The sequence below is a fragment of the Microcaecilia unicolor genome, chromosome 2, assembly GCF_901765095.1.
Source record: "Microcaecilia unicolor chromosome 2, aMicUni1.1, whole genome shotgun sequence".
NCBI lineage: Eukaryota > Metazoa > Chordata > Amphibia > Gymnophiona > Siphonopidae > Microcaecilia > Microcaecilia unicolor.
The window spans coordinates 240,353,283-240,375,096 of NC_044032.1; the positions used below are offsets into that span (position 1 = coordinate 240,353,283).

Below are 21,814 nucleotides of genomic sequence, written 5' to 3' on the forward strand. Positions count from 1 at the left end.
AGAGATACCGAATAGGAGGGGAGAGATTAGTAAGCTCAACTCAGGAGAGAGACCTTGGGGTGTTGGTGTCGGAGGATATGAAGGTGAAGAAACAATGTGACAAGGCGACAGCCGTGGCTAGAAGGATGCTAGGTTGCATAGAGAGGGGTATAACCAGCAGAAAAAAGGAGGTGTTGATGACCATCTACAAATCATTGGTGAGGCCTCACTTGGAGGACTGTGTTCAGTTTTGGAGGCCGTATTTGGCTAAAGATGTAAAAAGACTGGAAGCGATGCAAAGAAAAGCTACGAAAATGGTATGGGATTTGCGTTGCAAACTGTACGAGGAGAGACGTGCCGACCTCAACACGTATACCTTGGAGTAAAGGAGAAACAGGGGTGACATGATACAGACGTTCAAATATTTGAAAGGTATTAATCCGCAAATGAACCTTTTCCAGAGACGGGAAGGTGGAAGAACTAGAGGACATGAATTGAGGTTGAAGGGGGGCAGACTCAGGAGTAATGTCAGGAAGTATTTTTTTAACGGAGAGTGTGGTGGGAACGTGGAATGCCCTCCTGCGGGATGTGGTGGAGATGAAAATGGTAATGGAATTCAAACATGCGTGGGATAAACACAAAGGAATCCTGTTTAGAAGGAATGGATCTATGGAATCTTAGCGGACATTGGGTGGTGACGCCGGTATTTGGAGAATAAAACCGGTGCAGGGCGGACTTCTACAGTCTGTGCCCTGAGAAAGGCAGGGACAAATCAAAGTCGGATATACATGTAAAATGAGTTTATGTTGTTGGGCAGACTGGATGGACCATTCAGGTCTTTATCTGCCGTCATTTACTATAAGAGGAAACAAATGTTTTTGGCCACATGGGACAGTTACATCCAATCACTACCTCACAAAGCTCGAAGTCTTATCGTTAATTCACTTTAAACAACGCTAGACCTGTGTGTGTGTTTTTTTATTTTTTTTCTGGGGGGGGGGGGGGGGGGGGAAGAGAAGGTCTATCACTAAGACACAGCTGACTTACCCAGTGAGGGGTGCTGGAAGGACAGCAGCATCTCACTTAGTGGAGTATTCTGGAGGTGGCGGTAAGCAGTCGGAGGACACTGAATTACTGGGTTAGGGATATTGCTGTTGGGTTTGCAGGACCCAATGCTCTTGCCTGTGACCAGATAAAGGGGGGGGGGGGTGCCCAGTTATTGTTAGAGAGTGAGATCAATGGTAAAGAAGAGGGTTTTAAGGTACTCTCAGGGTAGGACGCCTAGAACTTATAATTAAGACATAATTCAGTTTTGTTTACAGTAATTGTTGAAATTTCAAATACAGGGGTGGGGTGCTGATAAAAATGGTTAAAGTGCTGATGACAGATGGCTTTATTGACTGTATTGTATGCAGTTTTATATTTGTCTAGTATGTTGCTGCGATTTTTGGCTGTATATGCTTTGGTTTGTCATCAATAAAAATTGTTATAACATAAAAGATGGACTTGGGAAAATCCACTACTTTATTCCTAGGATAAGCAGTGTAAAATCTGTTTTAATCTTTTAGTATATTGCCAGGCACTTGTGACCTGGATTGATCATTGTTGGAAACAGGATACTGGGCTTGACTGACCTTTGGTCTGTCCCAGTATGACAAAGCTTATGTTCTTATGAGTTGGTAACTAGTTTGGATATCATCATACACATGACCAGTTCACAGTTTAGGAGTTGGGAGACCTGAGGTTTCTCATGAACATACCCTGTGCTATCCTCTCAGGGAAAGATATTGCTTAGAAATGGGAATTACCAAAGTAATATATATTTAAAAAAAAAGGCTAATTCTATCAGTATGAGCTCTTTGGCCTGCACTGTATTTGTGGGCTGAATGCTTTATATATTAAATCACCCCCTCCCCCTTTTTCCTATTCCACTTTATTTTCTGCATTCCCCTCCAGCTATAGAACTACCAATTTAAGGCTAATTCTAAAAAGCATGCTTTGCACGATGGCATAAGCAGTTCCATTGTGCGCCTACATGTATGCCCCATGCAATCAAGGCTGCCGAGAGACAATGCTTATGCTAGGTCCCCTTTGGAGGCCGGGCCCGGGGGGAATCTTGCCTCCCTCTCAGCAACCCTGCATGCAATTTTATAAGCGCCATTTTCCACTTGTAAATCATCCTTTACACCAGGGGTGGGCAACCTTGGTCCTCGAGGGCCGCAACCCAGTTAGGTTTTCAAGATTTCCACAATGAATATGCATGAGATCTATCTGCATGCACCGTCTCCATAGATCTTATGCACATTCATTGCAGAAATCCTGAAAACCTGACTGGGTTGCGGCCCTTGAGGACCAAGGTTGCCCATCCCTGCTTCACACAGTGAAAATGCTCTATTAATTGACCTCCACAATGCTACATATTGCACTAGTGCAAGTGCAGCTATAGCCTGATGGTCTAGGATCAGGCAGAATAGTAGGAAGAAGGCTCAGCAAGTCATCCTCAGGACCAAAGAATGCACTGATCCTGGTCATACTGGGTACAAAATGATTAAAAGACTGCGTACATGCCTTAGCTCTACTAAACGTGGTCACTCAAAAACATGCCTGTTTTACATAGAAAATGCAGGCATCGACATGCCTTTGTACAATGGGCTTCTAGAATAATCCTCAGTAGCACACACATTTGCACCTGCAAATAAGTGCACGTACTCTGTGCACTTGATTTTATAAAAGGATGGCTTTTTGAGGAGTCATAAAAAGCACTTCTTTTAAGCCTATTTCATAATAGTAACTTAGGTGTGTTTATAAACGTAGGCTCCCAGATGTACAAATGATGACACATAAATTTACAACTACATATAGGGGCTGCGTGCTCCAAAACTAGCACGTAGACATAAAAAGAGAACATTTCATTTTATTGTGTGTACAGAGATGACCCTAAAAGAGCCAGTGCCCAGTTTTGAAAATGACAAGGCTATGCTGCAAGTTGAAAGTGCCTGTAGTGTCACTTCTTCGTTTTCCCTACTCGTCGCCATCTTGGTTCTATGACATCACAGGAAGTGACGTCCATCGCCATGAATGATTGAGGGCTTTTTTTTCATGAGGTTGCCAGAAAGAGAAAGGGGGAGAGAGGGGATATATGTTTGATCTAGTAACAGGGGATGATTTCATTATGTGTCTCTTTGTCTAATAGGGTTTTATAGGAATCAATGATCAGCACCAACAACGTGGAACAATTTATATCTGGTTGTCACATAACGTCCTTTTATGCCCATGTAGGTAGGGCCGCTGAGAGACAAAGCCGGGCCTTAAGAGTCCCCCCGCATCCTCCGCCCCCCTGCCCCCTCCACCAAACATGCAGTACAGACTAGTGCTCCTCCTGCTCGGAGTTGGACCAATTGTCTGTCTCAAGTCCTGCTGAGCTCTGTAGCCTGCCGCTGCAGGCTGCAGATCCACAGGATGTAGGGTTACCATATGGCTCCAGAAAAAGGAGGACGGATTGAGCTAGCCGGGTTTTACTTCCATTGCTTTCCATTGAAAGCAATGGAAGTAAAACCCGGCTGACTCAATTACTTCCATTGAAAGCAATTGCGAAGTAGTTATAGAGTCGGGAGGAGCCGGAGGCGGAATGAGGGAAGCAGGAAGAGGATCTGCCAGTGGCAGAGAAGACAACACGTTATGCGTTAACGCAATAACCCTGAGGACAGAGACCAATGAATTGCAGCCTTTTTCTGCCTACTCGGGCTGCCTTGCACCACTGCCACCACTGAGAACTTGTCACTTGAAACCTTCTTGCTGAATGCCAATGTGACTCAGCAGCACTGCAGCACCACACCCCTCTTGGAGGCCTAGGCCCTGGGAATCTTGCCCTCCCTTCTCAGTGGTCCTGCATATACGCATGTCAGAGGATTTTTTTCCCATCCAGACATGCCAAAGACTTGTTGTATCCTATGCTCAAATTCATAAAAAAAAAGCTCTTTTCTGATCTAACTTGCAGCGCCCTATTCATGATTTAGCATGTTGTATCCTGTTCAGACACGAAAATGCCTTGGTTTTTTTGAATAAAGCTGCATGGTGCCTGCTTCTCTTTCTATCTCTTTATGTACAGGACCTTTGAGCACTGACATGCCTGAAAAGGGGGGAGGGCGATGGGTTGTGGGCTGTGATGTTTCTCCTTTATCTCTATGGTCTCTGTTTACAGAAATCTCTGGTATGCCTTCCAGGAGGCAGGATTGAGAGAAACCTAAATGCCCTGAGAAAATGGTTACTGTTCTGTGTCTTTGAGCTAATGCTGTAAAAACAGCATCAGAGAGACAGAGAGAAAAAAATACATTCAGACTTTATACAAGAAGATGTTCTTTAGGGGCTATAAAAATCAAGATAATGAGGCAGACAGGTAATCACACACACACAGAAAAAAAAAATCAGCACTTGCACAGTTTATTCACACCATGCATGATAAGGAGAATGTGTTGATCTGTCGGCTTTTGTAAAACAACAAAAGACAGCTAAACACAGACTTTTGCAAATCATCTGTCTGATGGTACAATTGTAAAAACAGAAAATCTGCTTTAAAATTGGCAGTTGACAAACTTGCAGATCTGGCAGCACATCATGGCAGCATCATAAAGCAGTAATGATGTGCCTGTGATTGAAAAAATAAAAAGGATCAGTTTAAGGGCAAGGGAAAAATAAAAAGTTGTGCATGCTCCTCTGAGGCTGTAGGGGGCAGTGTTTGGTGATTGACATCACTTCCTGTGATGTAACTTATCTAATATGGTAGTGAGCAGTGAAAACTGGAAATGATGTCACTGATCCAAGATGGCAGCAAATAGTGAAAACCAGAAGTGATGTCATGGACGCTGCCATCTTGGATTTGTGCAATCCATGGGTGCTGCTACCTTAGAAAAGGGGTGTGGCCTGGGAGTTATGTTACGTCCTGTGATGCCATCAAAAGAGGCAGGGTTTAGGAGGAGCTAGGGTGTCACTTCTGGTGAAGTCATTAAAAGGGGTAGGGTGGGGTGGAAGGGGTGTGACTTGAGAGAAGTAGACATGGCTTATTGGAAAGTGAGCATGGCTTGGGCAGATCTTCGACTCTGAATGGTTGACACATGGGTCATGTGATTGGAAATGGGCATGGCCACCTGTCAAAAATATACAAATTAGATTTGACAAAACCTATATAACCTTAGTACTTACCACATTTTTAAATAGTAAATTTCAGTTTGGATATACACGTACTTGATGAAGGCAGTTTCCAAAAATTAGCTACCCAGGTAATGCCTTTGAAAATTACTCACCTTCCATGTGGGTAAAAGTATGGGCTGAGGATTCTTTGAATTTGGTTTGCTTTGACTCAGCTTCTCTTTGCCGCCCCACAATGATGACCTAAGCGGCCACCTAGTCCAGCTAATGTTTAAACCAGCCCTATTTATTCATAGTCAGATTTTTCCTTCTCTACAGGGGCATAGCTACCATTCACAGAGCCTGGCAAAATGCCCAGGGCTGCCCAATTGTAGGGGCTCATTTGAAACTGTAACTTCCTTCCCGTCCACCCTCCCCCACCCCAACATCACTTCATCTCCTCCCCCTTGAGCCTGGGTCTGGATCTGGCATCGCTCCAATCTTCCCCCTGCTGGTCCACCACAAGCGGTGGCAGGGTGCAGCAGACACAGCACTGAAAGCTGCCTCTCTGGCTGGCGGAATCTTTCCTCTGCCACATCCCACACATAGGAAGTTGTATGAGAGACTTGGGACGTGGCAGAGGAAAGGCTCCACTAGCCAGAGAGAAAGCTTTCAGTGCTCTCTCTGCCTCGACCTACTCCCATATGTGGAGGACCAGTGAGGGAGGGGATAGAAAGGGAGAGATGCTGGACTTGGAGGGGGAGAAGAGGGAAAAGAAGAAGAAACCTGGAGCAAAAGGGAGGGGGAAGAGAAGGGCAGATGCTGGACTCAGGGGGAGTGGAGAGAAGAGTTAGAGAGGGGGAAAGATGCTGGACCCAGTGGAGGGATGGCATACCACAGAGGGTGGGAGTGGGATGTAGAAGAAAGGTAAGAGAGAAGAATGCTGGACATGGGGAAAGACAGGGACACAAAAGAGATGCTGGACATTGAGGAAGCGTAGGGACAGGGACACAGAGGAGCAGTACTAGACAGAAGGGGAGGGATAGAGACAGAGAGGGGAATGTTGGACAGAGGGGAGACATTGGACAGGGTGGATAGCGACACACAGAAAAAAATGAATGCTGGGCAGAAAGAGATGTAAAAAGGACAGGAGACCCTGAAAAGAGTTAAGAAAAAAAAAAACAGAGAAAAGCAGAAGAGAGACACTAGAACCAAAGCTAAGCTCAGACAACAAAGGTAGGAAAAATTTTTTTTTCCTGAATTTATTAATTATAATATGTCAGCTCTGGGAATTTTTCAGGCCGGGGTCCATACAGTCCTACCTACGCCACTGCTTCCCTCATTACTGTTGTGACATTTTAGCATGCTCTGCTGCTGGCCCTGTAAGCAGTGGGAGCTGGGAGGTAGGAATTAGCTCTGCAGCATTCTGATTCTCTGAGTAATAATGGAATGCTTACTCTCTTCTGCAAAACAGGAAAAGAAGTCTAGGAGCACTATTCCCTCTAAACTGAGCAGGAGTCCTCCACTTGAGTGCTGCCAGTGGGAGGTGGTCAATATGCTAGGGATAGGCAGGTTCACTGGAGTCCTGCAGAGCTTGTCTCTCACTATTGAAAATGTGATACTGAAACAGCACCCCACACTGGCAGTAGTAGGTGGAGGACTCCCGCTCAGCTTAGAGGGAACAGTGCTTAGAGGAGAGCCATGCTTTAGTCTGCAATCCAGAAAGGCCGCAAAGCATGTTACCTGCTAGTTGTACACTGTGAAAAGTAAATGAAGTTGGAAGGGGAAAGCAGTTGATCCTATCCAGCCTCAAATGTGCCTGCTGCCGATTCTAATACACACCCCGCCCCTGTCAATGAACACACCTCCTGCTTCTGAATGACACCGATCCGGGTTTTGATATAGGGGAAGGCATGCATCGTGGTTAAGATGGTCTTCCGATTGTGCTGCTCGCTCAGTTCTCCCCTTGGTCGACCATTCAGGGTGAAGGGGGTGGTGTACATGAAACAGCGCAGGTTGAAGTTCTTCTCAAAGTAGGTGATGCGATCTTTCATTTCATATTCATCAAAGTAGGGCTCCACAAATGTGATCTGTATGTAGGCCTGGAGAAGAAAAGTGTGCATATTTATAGTTTTACCTTCTGAATGTCAGTGTTTCCCTTATAGCAAGGTCTCACACTAGAGCATCCCTCATTTTCTTTGCCAGACAAGGAAATGGGAACCTTTAGGAGCGCATTTACTGCCCCCTTCTTAAAAATTAACAAACATCTTGAAATTAGTGAAGTTTGCTGCTGTCTCTACTGGTGTTGGACTTGTTTATATCTAGGACTAGGATCTGACCACGGCAAATGCCCTGGACTACGCTGGGGTCCTCGCTGCCCCACACTTCCATGTTCCTGCCTGTAAGCTCAAATAAACCAGCTGCTGGAAGCTGTATGACAAAGAACCTCTCTTATTTCCAGAAGCCATTTTTTATGAAAGTAACTTTGAAAGATGACTGAGGAAGGCAGTGGTAGACCATCCTGATAATAATCTGTCAAGAAACCATCACACAAATAGCAGTCCCTTTAATTCGGTCATGACTTGATACTTGCCTATACTTTACCTTTTTAACATTGGAAGTTATGAGATATTTGGGATGCCTCCGCAGGGCCAGTTCATAACTTAAAAAGTTTTTTTTTTTTAGGGCTGCAGATTTAGCGCATTAAATTTTTAATGACCACTAAAATATTTAATCTCGATTAACGTTGGTGTCAGCGTCAGGCAGAAGGCTGGTTTTTCTGGACCCATAAACAGGAAGTTACATCAAGTTCTGATATAACTACCTGTTTCTGGGTCCAGCAGAGCTAACCATAGGCTACCCCACGAAGCCTTTAGTCTCACCTTGTTCCCACTCCCACGGGGCAGTTACTCTAGGAGCTGCATCACCTGCATTACACAGCAGGCCTGGTGCAGGGCCCTGTGCATCTGCATATGCTCAAGGCCAGCCAATTTCCGTCCCGTCCAAAACCTGTGGGCCGTGCGATGCCGGTGATGCAGCTCCTAGAGTCACTGCCCCACGGCTGCCTCGATGCCGGTTTCTACAGCCTTTCTCCACTCCCAGGCCACCCAACACAGAGGACTCACCCCAGGGAAGCTTCAGACTGCTGTAGCTCTCTGCCTGCTCCCTTCCTGCCAATAGGTGAGCCCTCCTTTGTGTTTTTTTTAATTTTTTTTTTTTTTTTTACTTCAGGGGAAGAGAGAGAGCAGACGTAGATGGAAGGGGGAGAGAGAATGCAAAGAAGGAGAGGGTAGACATTGGAAGGAACTGGAAGGGGGAGAGAGTACAGAAAAGGAGGGTGGAGAGAGGGTAAAGAAAGAGAGGGCAGACTTTGTTGCATATTGCATGTAAAAGTGACATTTTTTTTTATAGGGGCTGGAACAAAGAAGGGAGATGGTGCCCATAGAAGAGTGGGGCAGGAGAGAGAAGGAGAGATGTTGGTCCAGGGTAGGGTTACCATTTTTTGTCCTCATAAAAAGAGGACACTTGCCCCGCCCCTTTCACGTCCCCTGCCCCGCCCCTTTCACGCACTCGCCCAGGCCCTGACACATATTCCCAGGTAACCCTACCTCCCCCGGTCACCCCCTCCTCCCCCATCACCTTCCCTCCCCTGTCATCTCCACTCCCCCCCGTCACCTCCCCTCCCTTTACTCTACTATCCCTGGTGGTCTGGAGGTACCTCTTCGGGGCAGGAAAGAGCCCCCTCTTTCCTGCCCGGAGCGCTGCTGCCAGCTGCCCTGCATCCTGTGAGTCCGGCTCTCGGCGTTTCAAAATGGCCGCTGAGAGTTGAAGTCTCGCGAGGCTGCTTCAATTCTCGGCGGCCATTTTGAAACGCCGAGACAGAGCCGGACTCACAGTATGCAGGACAGCTAGCAGCAGCGCTCCCGGTAGGAAAGAGAGGGCTCATTCCTGCCCCAAAGATGAAGAGGTACCTCTAGACCACCAGGGATAATAGAGTAGAGTAGGGGAGAGGAGTCCTGCACCCGCCAGCCAGCCCATTTGTCCAGAAATCCGGATAAACAGGCAGGCTGGCCAAATCCGTCCGGACACCCAGACATGTCCTCAAAAAGAGGACATGTCCGGGTAAATCCAGACGTATGGTAACCCTAGTCCAGGGGGGCAGAGACGAGGAAGGGGGAGGCAGAAATAAGATGCTGGCAGACATCTTTTAATTTTGTGAATAATTGTCATAAAAAATTTTAATCACATGATTAATTACAATTAAAATTTTTAATCTTCCTGCAGCCCTAGATTATTTTTGCTTTATACATTAACTTCCTTTATAGGAAAAATGGGTTGGATTTCTCATCATTCTTGCAGGAAGTAACATCATTAGACTACGTCTGTATCTGCTGTTGTCAGCTGTGAAAAAAATCAGCCTCTTCTTTGCATGCTCTCAGTAGATTTTTTCATACCATATGCAGTGGGTACAGTACCTTATTAGGATCCAGCTTCCTTTTGTCTACTGGGGCAGAGTCCTTAATCATCTCCACAGCATTTTCACCAAAACACTGACCATAGAATCCCTGCAGAGGAAGCAAAGGTGTTCAGAATTCTAGGAACAATGAACTGGAAAGGGAAAAGGGACGGCAGCTTCTCTTGGTTTAGTGGGGACAGAACAAATTCTTTGTGGGGAGGAGAGAGGGGAAAGTAGAACTTTAATCCAGTAGAGTCTACATCACAGACAGAAGGAATAAGACAATTAGAGGTCAATTCTATAAAGGTCACCCATATTTGGGTACTGAAATGCAAGGTGCTGAGCACAAATTCTCTAATGCAGGGGTGTTCCAACCTTGGTCCTCGAGGGCTGTAGTCCAGTCAGGTTTTCAAGATTTCCACAAGAAATATGCATGAGATCTATTTGCATGCACTTCCTCAATTACATGCAAATAGATCTCATGAATATTCATTGTGGGAATTCTGAAAACCCGACCTGGTGAGGGCCGAGGTTGGACACCCTTGCTCTAATGGAATCTAAGTACCCAGATTCCGTTATAGGATAAAGTGTAAGTCAGCACTCATACACCACCATTTAGGCGCTATCATGCTATATATACGGCAAGTGTAAATATTAGCATGTAAATTTTGTACTTAAGTGTGTAACTTACATAAGAGAACATAAGAGTAGCCATACTGGGTCAGACCAATGGTCCATCTAGCACAGTATCCCGTTTTCCAAACAGTGGCCAAACCAGGTCCCAAGTACCTGGCAGAAACCCAAATCATGGCAACATTCCATGCTATAAACCCCAGGGTAAGCAGTTGCTTCCCCATGTCTGTCTCAATAGCAGACTATGTACTTTTCCTCCAGAAATTTGTCCAAACCTTTAATAAACTTAGACATGCTAACTGCTGTTACCACATCCTCTGGCAAAGAGTTCAAGAGCTTAACTATTTGTTGAGTGAAAAATATTTCCTCCTATTTGTTTTAAAAGTATTTCCACGTAACTTCCTCAAATGTCCCCTAGTCTTTGTACTTTTGGAACAAGTAAAAAATCAATTTACTTCTACTCATTCTACACCACTCAGGATTTTGTAGACCTCAATCATATCCCCTCATCCGTCTCGTTTTCAAGTTGAAAAGTCCTAACCTCTTTAGCCTTTCCTCATACCAGAGCAGTTGCATCCCCTTTATCATTTTGGTCTCTCTTCTTTGAACCTTTTCTAATTCTGCTATATCTTTTTTGAGATATGGCAACCAGAACTGAATGCAATACTCAAGGTGCAGATGCACCATGGAGTGATACAAAGTCATTATAGTATTTTCGGTCTTATTCACCATACCTTTCTAATGATTCCTAGCATCCTGTTGTATGAGTTATGTGTATGAAGGACCTGCCCATGCTCCACCCACTGTACCCCCCCCCCCCCATTGCAACTGGTGCTATGTGGGTTGTGCACTAACCACCAGATTCTATAAAGGTCACTGAAATCTGGGTGCCAAATTTTGGGTTTGATCCTGAGATGCATACACAACATAATCACCTAACGAACTAATTAACACCAAGTATTGGCATTAATTGGCAATAATTTGGATTTACGCTGGCTTCTGCCTACACGCTATGCAATATAGCTGTGTGCTGAAATCGTCTCGTGTTCTATCCAAAAGGGGGTATGGCCATGGAAGGGGCCAATCAAAATCCAACACAAGGGTAACTGCAACAGGTTTATTTAAAAAGTCTAAAATACAGGAAACTCAGACTTGATGCAGATCTGTGTTTCGGCGCCTACCTCAGGAGTTGACAATTCAGATTCAAAGTTTTTTTGGTCATAGATGTTAAAAAAATGTAAAAATTATGTGTGCTTGGTGAATGCCTAACACAATATCAATGTAGAGCACAGCCTGAACCTTCGGCTATCACAATTTGCAAGAAATGCACTTACTCACAACTAGTTCACAGAGAAAACTGAAAAGTAGCAGAACCCTATCACTGCGATATAATTTGTTCCCTGGTATGATAGTGTCCCATTGATTACCTTCCTATTATATCTATCTTTTCATTTAATGCAATATATTCTAACTCTCCCATCTTATTTTTTAGGCTTCTGGCAATTTGCATACAGACATTTCAAACAATGTTTGTTGTTCCTATCAGTGCCGTAGCAAGGGCGGCTGCCACCCGGGGCAGTTCGCCGCTGCGCACCCCCCCCCCCCGGCGCATTGACACCCCCCCTCGGTGCACATTCTTACCTAGTGGCGTAGGAAGGGGGGAGGGCTGGTCCGCCCCGAGTGCATGCCGCTGGGAGCTGCGTCAGCTCCGCTGGTTCCCTGCTCTCTCTGCTCCGGAATAGGAAGTAACCTGTTCCGGAGCAGAGGGAGCAGGGAACCAGCAAAGCCGACACCCCCCCAGCAGCATGCACCTGGGGCGGACCGCCCCTCCTGCCACCCCCTTCCTAAGCCACTGGTTCCTATTTACAACTTGCTCAGCAGTTTATAGTGATAATTTGCAATCTTTAAAATCTGTCAGTTACTGAGGACTGCCAGCTAATACCGTTAATTGCTGCTACGTGGTTTGTAGTAATATTTAATTCAAGCTTACAGAAATCCTGTCAACATAATTACCTCTAGTCTGTGCGAAATCTCAGGCAGTTTGGTGATCGCTGGCTCTTTATAAACATACTCCTGCTCATCTAAGTCTCCAAATTTGGATCCATAGAATCCTACACGGAAATAAGTCCCAAACATTCGCTTGTGACCCTGGAGGATAAGAAGAATAAGTGTTGAGTTCATTTTCTCTGGTGGGTGAAATAACTTGCATGCTGTGATCCCACAAACTCTTTCACTGAATTGAGAGCGCGGCAGTTTCTGATCCAGCAGTGCGTCCCTAGGATGGTGTTAATTGAAGATCCTGCACTACCTACTCAGCACTGAGAAGAATATCTCACCAAGCATGATGAAAAGCTGCAGTAGTTATGGGCTGAGACTAATTGGGTATCAATATTTCTAAATTCTATATCTATCTATATAGATATATTTATTCTGTATTGCGTTCATCTTTGCATTGTACTTGATCTGTTCTATTAAGACATTTCTAGCCAAACAGTATATATGAACCCTAATACTACCTTTAGTGATATCACATATCACTGCAGTGCTCTTTACAGTGACCTCTCCCTTTCGTCTTTAATATAACTCATTCAATCTTCCTCTGTCAAACTTCTGCATAACGCCCAGCATTTTGATCTAATTACACCATTGCTAATATCCAAGCATTGGCTTTCTATTTCTGCACATCTCAAACGTAAGATACTTACCCTTATATGTAAAGCACTATCCCCTAATGTCCCACATTATCTATCTGAACTATTAAAATCATACTGCCCCTCATACTATGTTCTTCACAAATTGCCCTCTTGTTTTTACCCCTCCCCCATTATATGTCCATAGAACACGGCCTCCTCTTATCTTGGTCCATATCTGTGGAACTATCTACCTCTGAAATCCCAGATAGAAAGTTCATTTCCCAGATTAAAAAAAAAAAGTTATAACTAGGCGAGGGGAGGGATATGGGGAGGGGGGGGGGGGTAGTTGGGGTGTTGTGCTGTAGTTGGACAGATTCTGCTAAGGTAGGCGGGAAGTTAATTTGGGAGGTGTTACTATATTGGAAAAGGCTGACTGGGGAGCTGTACATTGGTTAAAATATATTTATTTTTGTTTTGTACTTTTAAAGATGTTGCAATGTTTCTGGCTTCCAAGTACTTCATTGTTGAATTTATAGCCTCTGGAGGGAGGGGATGGGGTTGGATTGGGGGGTAAAAATGTTAAAGTATGATGATTTAATTTTGAGGTACATTATGAACGCTGGTTGTTTAGTATATTAAGTCATCATCAATAAAATTGTTGAAACATAAAAATGTTTTTTAAGGCCGGCTATTCCAGCTAACATATGGTAAATAAAACTGATCTACCGTGTTTCCCCGAAAATAAGACAGTGTCTTATATTAATTTTTGCTCCCAAAGATGCACTAGGTCTTATTTTCAGGGGATGTCTTATTTGGGAGTAGTTGGGGGACTATGGCGATCGGGAACAGTATTGAAGTGGGGGGCGGTATCCTGCAGGAATAGGCCGTGGTTCGCCTATCTGCCCACAGTGACTGCAGGACTCGAGCGGAGCAGAGCCGCCCTGGCCAGGCTGGGAATGGAGGAGGGGTATGCACTAGGGAAGGTAATGGAATGCGGGGCCAGGCTGCTCTGGCTGGGGGTCTCGGGAGGTTGTGAGAGGGCTTAGGGCGCAGGATCATCCCTACCGTATTACAAACGTTTAAAAAAAAATTCTACAGTAGCTCCGTTCCCCGTTGGTGGCGCTTTATGTGCTCCTCCTGTACATTCGCAACACTTTCCATCCTTCTAGTCTGACTTAGCCCTTGGGCGATGGAGCAGCGCCGAAAGGGCTCGGTTATTCATTTTCTTTTCTTTTATTATTTCTGCAAGGGGGATGTTTCTTTTCTTTCCGGGCTCACTTACCGGTAGTTGATCTTCACAAAAGCGTGAAGGAGGATGGTAGGAGTCCGCTGGACAATAGATTTTCCACCTCAGTCTTGTTTCTTTAATGTTATTTCGTCTTTGGGTTGCAGTGAAAAAAATTAAGGTTTTTGTGTCCATGTCCCATCGGGGCCAAACAAAAACGTTGCTAGGTCTTACTTTCGGGGGAGGCCTTATATTTAGCAATTCAGCAAAACCTCTACTAGGTCTTATTTTCAGGGGATGTCTTATTTTTGGGGAAACAGGGTATCTCTGCTTTCTTAACCAATTCTAGTTGCTGTGCTTTCTTCCACTTGTTCTGTTTTATTTCTTATCTTCTCTTCTCCCTTTTCTATCCCTGATTTCCTACTTTTTTTCCTCTCCTTTTAGTTTAACTTATAAACCACTTAGCAGCATTACTGTGCATGAAGCAGTATATCCAGTTTCTGTGATAAATAAATAAAAATAGTAGAGCAGCAGGGCAATATGTGCATATAATTTAGGTGTGACCACTTACACCAGCTACGGAGATGGTATAAATGCTTCCGCCTAGATTGCTTTGCAAACACTCACAAATCATAATATTCTATAATGTACATGTGTAACTGTGTGCCCTACCCAGACTCCGCCCATGTGCACGCCCACCTTGCATTAGGACTAATGTATAGAAGGGTGCCTAGCAGGGACATTGGCATTTATGTGTCTATACCAGTATTCTGGCTAGTTAGACATATTCTTGTGCCAAAATGTTGACCCCTATTTATAGGATTACCTCATAAAAGGTGTGCAATCTGGTAAATAAATGGTTAATGTTAGTCTAGACTATTTAAAAAATATATTTTACATTTGATGGTAGAAAATGCTGAGACTGACTTGTTCTCTCAGCCTTCGCCTTTAACCTTAGGATTGTCCAGGCAGCTACAAGCAATAGCTAAGAAATAGGTTGTCTGTAGGAATGTTTACTTTTTCCCTACTTAAGCACCAGGGTGATATATTGATGGTCCTGTGATTTTTTCATCTGTTTTCTGTCTAACCCCCCCCCCCCCCCCCCCCCCCCCCCCCATGCTTGCATCTGTCATTCACTGAATGGATTCATTACCACATCTGTGGGTTAGCCTATAAAAATGTATCCATTTTGAATCTTAGTCAGGATAATCTAGCAGAGACTAAGGTCCTGGCTGGATGTTCCTCCTTGTTAACAAACTATGCAAATCTAAAATAAATGACTAATTCTCTGACCAGTTGTGATTGGAATTATTTATAGAAATGCTATTTCCACAAGGGCAAATGATCATACATACACTGTACCCACAGGAAGTACACATGTTCTTTTACTTTGAGAATTGCTGAAAAACCTACTACTACTACTACTTATCATTTCTAAAGCGCTACTAGACGTACGCAGCGCTGTACACTTGAACATGAAGAGACAGTCCCTGCTCAACAGAGCTTACAATCTAATTAGGACAGACAAAAAGGACAAACAAGAGATAAGGGAATATTAAAGTGAGGATGATAAAATAAGGGTTCTGAACAAGTGAAAGAGTTAGGAGTTAAAAGCAGCATCAAAAAGGTGGGCTTTTAGCTTAGATTTGAAGACGGCCAGAGATGGAGCTTGACGTACCGGCTCAGGAAGTCTATTCCAGGCATATGGTGCAGCAAGATAAAAGGAACGGAGTCTGGAGTTGGCAGTGGAGGAGAAGGGTGCAGATAAGAGAGATTTACCCAGTGAACGGAGTTCCCGGGGAGGAATGTAGGGAGAGATGAGAGTGGAGAGGTACTGAGGAGCTGCAGAGTGAATGCACTTATAGGCCAATAAGAGGAGTTTGAACTGTATGAGGAAACGGATAGAAAGCCAGTGAAGTGACTTGAGGAGAGGGCTAATATGAGCATAATGACACTGGCGGAATATATATATATATATATATTTTTTTTTGTTTGTTTTGTTACATTTGTACCCCATGCTTTCCCACTCATGGCAGGCTCAATGCGGCTTACATGGGGCAATGGAGGGTTAAGTGACTTGCCCAGAGTCACAAGGAGCCAGAAGTGGGAATCAAACTCAGTTCCTCAGGACCAAAGTCCACCACCCTAACCACTAGGTCACTCCTCCACTCCACTCCACAATATTAGTCATGCAGCAGAATTTTGAACAAATTGAAGAGGCGAGAGATGGCTAAGTGGGAGACCTGTGAGAAGCAAGTTGTAATAGTCTAAGTGAGAGGTGATAAGAGTGTGGGTGAGGGTTCTGGTAGTGTGCTCAGAAAGGAAAGGGCGAATTTTGCTGATATTATAGAGAAAGAAATGACAGGTTTTAGCAGTCTGTTGAATATGTGCAGAGAAGGAGAGGGAGGAGTCGAAGATGACCCCAAGGTTACCAGCTGATGAGACAGGAAGGATGAGAGTGTTATGCATAGAAATAGAGAATGGGGAGGAGGAGAGGTTGGTTTAGGGGGAAAGATGAGAAGCTCAGTCTTGGTCATGTTTAGTTTCAGATGGCGCTGAGACATCCAGGCAGCAGTGTCAGACAGGCAGGGTGATACTTTTGCCTGGATTTCGGCTGAGATTTCTAGTGTGGAGAGGTAGATCTGGGAGTCATCAGCGTAAAGATGATACTGAAAACCATGGGATGAGATCAGAGTACCATGGGAAGAAGTATAGATGGAGAAGAGAAGAGGTCCCAGGACAGATCCCTGAGGTACACCAACTGACAGTGGGATAGAAGTAGAGGAGGATCCACTAGAGTATATACTAAAGGTACGCTGGGAGAGATAAGAAGAAAACTGCAGCACAACACCCCAACTAGCCCCCCCCCCCCCCAAGATGAGGTATTTTCAGGCCTCATTCAGCTAAAATAACCAGAAAGCACAAAAGGGCCCCCAAAGACCAGTGAGAGCTGCTACCAGTACATTACAGGGCTAAATTTAAAACTCTATGTCTGATCTTCAAGGCCCTGAAAGGAAATGGCCCCGAATACTGTATCTGAAGAATAGGATGATCCTACACACACCGCCAAGGACACTAAGGTCTTCCCAAGGACTTTCACTAACTACAGCCTCTCCAAAAGACATTACACGATGTGATACCCGCAAGCGAGCCTTCTCCGGAGTAGCCCCCACACTCTGGAATGCATTGCCTGAAAGGCTCCGCTTAACACAAGACTACCTCTACTTCAGGAAGCAGGTGAAAGCCTGGCTCTTCCAGGCCTTTACTGGAAGACGTAACTAACTTGTTAGTCTCACTCACACACACAAGGATTGACTTGGGCTGCACATTCTGCAGCGGGACGTTTATCCACTCCTACCCTAGCTGAGATAATATTTAACCGTCTCCCTGACCTCACATGCAAATTTCTCCAAATCATTCACCTTACTTTCTAATTCTTCCTACTTTCTTACTCATCTATATGTTACAACTTTGCCTTACCCTTCACTACCAATTATAATGTTCTAGTACATATTGTGTTATCATTGCAAGTAGTATACCATGTCGTACTCTGTATTATACTCTGATGCCATACTTTGTATTGTTGTTCGAATATTTTTACTGCTCTAATTGCCTTCTGCTCATGTTTGATCTATTCTTACTGTACACCGCCTTGAGTGAATTCCTTCAAAAAGGCGGTAAATAAATCCTAATAATAATAATAAACATATCTCCGGGCAGCCTGTTGCATGCCAGAATATATTTATGGGGGATCTACAGTACACACCTTCTTTATAACATTGTCAAAGGCCTTCTGCAGCTTATCGTGAGTGGCAGCAAGTTTCCGGAAGTCTCGATGCGCTTCCAAGATGGGGATAACAATTTTGTAGACTTCATTCACAGTTTCATACAGTCCAGCCTTGAGCAAGAGAGTTAAAAACACAGTAAGAATTATGCAAGTTCCCCCACACAGTGTGAAAAGAAGAGAATCAGTTCCTTTATGTTTAGGCTTCAGCTGATATGTGTCTCAGAGAACAAATATAATCACTACAGCATTACAATCATATGCTCCCAAATTTTTCTGCAGTAATAAACCTGGGAGTGGCAGTTGCTTGTAAACACAATTGTGCTGCATTGTAACATGACCAATTAAGATCTTACCCCAACTGTACAATAAACTGAGGAACTCAGCACTAAGGAGTGTTACTGAATCCTCAGTGCTATCACTAGAGTATTTAGGGGCCTGTTTACTAAGTACGTTCGCGTTTTTAATGTGCCTACAATTAGCACCTACATTAACTGTGTAGGCACCTATAGGGATATTGTAAGTGTGTACACGGTTAACAAGCGTTAAAAACGCTAATGCGTCTATAATGTGGCTTAGTAAACAGGGCCCTAAGAGAGCAGTGCATACTGACTGACACTTCCTGCAGTCAGAAGGTCTGTGTCTTTTGGTTGAACTCTCTGCCTCCAGGCACCTGCCAGGACTGAGACAGTGCTTTCCAGAAAGGGACAGAAAGCTCAAGAAGCTGGTAGAACATGTGGGAGTGCCTATTATAATCAGTGAGAAGGCTTTGGTGGCAGCAGAAGTCCTCTATATAATGCATATTCAGCCCAGAGACAGTGTTTCATCTCTGAAGAAGTGCCATCTAGGGAAATGCTTTCCAGCCTGCCTGAATAAATGTAGGATGTATGAGTGGCCTAGTGGTTAGGGTGGTGGACTTTGGTCCTGAGGAACTGAGTTCAATTCCCGGCACAGGCAGCTCCTTGTGACTCTGGGCAAGTCACTTAACCCTCCATTGCCCCATGAAAGCCACATTGAGCCTGCCATGAGTGGGAAAGCGCGGGTACAAATATAAAAAACTGTCACCCCCTCCATCGGTCATATCCTCAACCTCTCTCTCTAGGATCAGTAGTAAAAGGCATTCTGGTAGTAAGAAGTGAGGAACTTAGAATGTTTGGGAAGCGAAGCCCTCTGGATTTCCCTTCAGCTGCAAGTGAAAGACTATTATTTTGGGGAGTGAAGTGTGCAGGAAACAGCAAGCCTGTTCTGCCTGGATCCTCAGAGGGTTTGGAGAACCCTCTGAATCCCCTCTACTCTTCTGGAAGCAGAAGAAACATAAAGAACCAGATCTGTATTGTACAACACCTCAGGCACCCTGATTGCCAACTGCCAGATCAGGGAAAGGAAACACCTAAAGCTGAAGGACTTCTGCAGTCATTACCCAGTAGGAATTCCTACAACAACTTAATCTAAATTTGTTCAATGTCTCAAGGACTAGTGTGTCAAGCTTAATGTTGCTGCCTGCTAAAAGAGTAAGTGTAAACAGCATTGATTATCATCTTGCATGTGAACTGTCAATACCCAAATATAAATATACTGAGTGAAAAGACCTGTTATAAATCTTTTGTGGCACCTGCCAAACCAAAGGGGATAAAGGATAAATAATTCCAGGGGGCCTTCACCTGATGTACAAAAAAAAAACCCCTCCCGCTAATGTACCTCAGTATAAACAACCAACCTGCTCAAAAAATATGATCTATGACCAACAAAGCAGCAGCCATACTGGTAAAGGACAATAGACCCAGTCCCCATTACAGTGGCAGCAGGCGCATAGGGCAGGCATGACTAGCAAACTTTGCTTATGTGAGATATGTGAGTGTTGACATTAACTTGCTCTCAGCTGCAAGTACTACAGACTGCAGGCGTTAGGCTACACTCACCGTACTGAAGAGTTCAGCAGCCTGTTCAAGGAGCCCCACCAGACCAATCTCCGAAAAATACCTCCCAGAACACACCCCATCTTCATCAGGAGAAAGAATGTCATCAGAGACTGCAGATTCCTCCAGTGCATTAGAAGAAATATTCTGAAAAAAAAAAATCAAAATATGCAGAAAACTGGTGAGTCATCCTAAAATGAAATGCAACAATCGTAACCTGAAATGGCACTGTGATCGCCACCCTCAGTCTTATCTCACTCAGTTTTCCCACATTTATCCTGAACCCTGCTGCCTTGTAGGGCCACAGTGATACCTGCTGATAAGGACAGGGGTTGAGGGAAGAATTTGCTTCAGACATTTTCATACATATGTTTAATTAGCATCGTCTTCTGGTTACCCCCCCCCTGCTTCTCCTGGGCTGTTCTGAAAGTGCTACTGTTACGAATATTCCTTCCTTCCAGTGTTAAGAGAGGGGACCGAGGGCCAGGTTAAGGAGGAGGCCATCATAAAAAGAACATAAGAATAGTCATACTGGGTCAGACTGACAGTCCATCTAGACAAGTTTCCTGCTTCCAACAGTGGCCAATCCAGGTCACAAGTACCTGGCAGAAACCCAAATAGTAGCAAGATTCCGTGCTACCGATCCCAGGGCAAGCAATGGCTTTCCCCCATGTCTATCTCAATAGTAGACTACAGACTTTTCTCCAGGAACTTGTCCAAACCTTTTAAAGCCCAGATATGCTAACCGCTGTAACCACATCTTCTGACAATGAGTTCCAGAGCTTAGCTATTCATTGAGTGAAAAAAATATTTCCTCCTATTCATTTTAAAAGTACCCCCATGCAACTTAATTGAATGTCCCCTAGTCTTTGTACTTTTTGAAACAGTAAAAACATTGATTCACTTTTACCCATTCTATACCACTCAGGATTTTGTAAACTTCTATCATATCCCCTCTCAGCAATCTCTTTTCGAAGCTGAAGAGTTCTAAACTCCTTAGCCTTTCCTCGTATGAAAGGCGTTCCATTCCCTTTATCATTTTGGTCTCCCTTCTTTGAATCTTTTCTAATTCTGCTATATCTTTTTTGAGTTACGGCGACTAAAATTGCATGCAGTACTTAAGATGAGGGCACACCATGGAGCAATTCAGAGGCATTATAATATTCTTATTATTATTTTCCATTCCTTTTCCAATAATTCCTAGCATCTTGTTTACTTTTTTGGCCATGGCCACACACTGGGTAGAAGATTTCAGTGTATTGTCTACGTTGACACCTAGATCTTTTTCTTGGGTGCTAAGAGACCCCAGCATCAAGTAACTATGATTTGGATTATTCTTCCCAATGTGTATCACTTCGCATTTGTCCACATTAAATTTAATCTGCCATTTGGATGCTAAGTCTTCTAATTTCCTAAGGTCTTCATGAAAATTTTCACAGTTCGCAGGCGTTTTAACAACTTTCAATAGTTTTGTGTCATCTGCAAATTTAATCACCTCACTAGACCAATATCCAGATCATTTATAAATATGATAAATAGCACTGGTCCGAGTACAGCTCCCTGTGGCACTCCATTATTCACCCTCCTCCGCTGAGAAAATGGCTATTTAACCCTACCCTCCATTTTCTATCTATTAACCAATGTATAATCCACAACAGAATATTGGCTCCTATCCCATGGCTTTTTAATTTTCTCAGGAGTCTCTCATGAGGGTTTTATCAAAAGCCTTCTGAAATCTAGATACACTACACCAACCAGCTCAACGTTATCCATATGTTTATTTGCCACTTCAAAGAAATGAAGCAAACTGGTGAGGCAAGACTTCCCTTGGTAGAATCCATGCTATGTCCCAATAAACCATGTTTGTGTTCAGTAATTTTATTCTTTATAATAGTTTCCACTAGTTTGCCCAGCACTGAAGTCAGGCTTACCAGTTTGTAATTTCCCCAATCACCCCTGGAACCATTTTTAAAAATTAGCATTACGTTGGCCATTTTCTAGTCTTCAGATATTATGGACGATTTTAATGACAGGTTACAGATCACTAATAGCAGATCAGCAATT

At 44.0% G+C, this 21,814-nt stretch overlaps 1 protein-coding gene across 1 annotated transcript in view; it reads right to left on the reverse strand.

Moving 5' to 3' along the window:
• DOCK8 (dedicator of cytokinesis 8) overlaps positions 1-21,814 on the reverse strand; it is a 281,419-nt gene that overhangs the window by 14,154 nt on the left and 245,451 nt on the right. Inside the window, 5 exon segments of the mRNA XM_030193833.1 lie at positions 6,969-7,205; positions 9,579-9,668; positions 12,206-12,340; positions 17,817-17,948; positions 19,754-19,897. Of these exon segments, the coding sequence (XP_030049693.1) occupies positions 6,969-7,205; positions 9,579-9,668; positions 12,206-12,340; positions 17,817-17,948; positions 19,754-19,897 (738 nt within the window).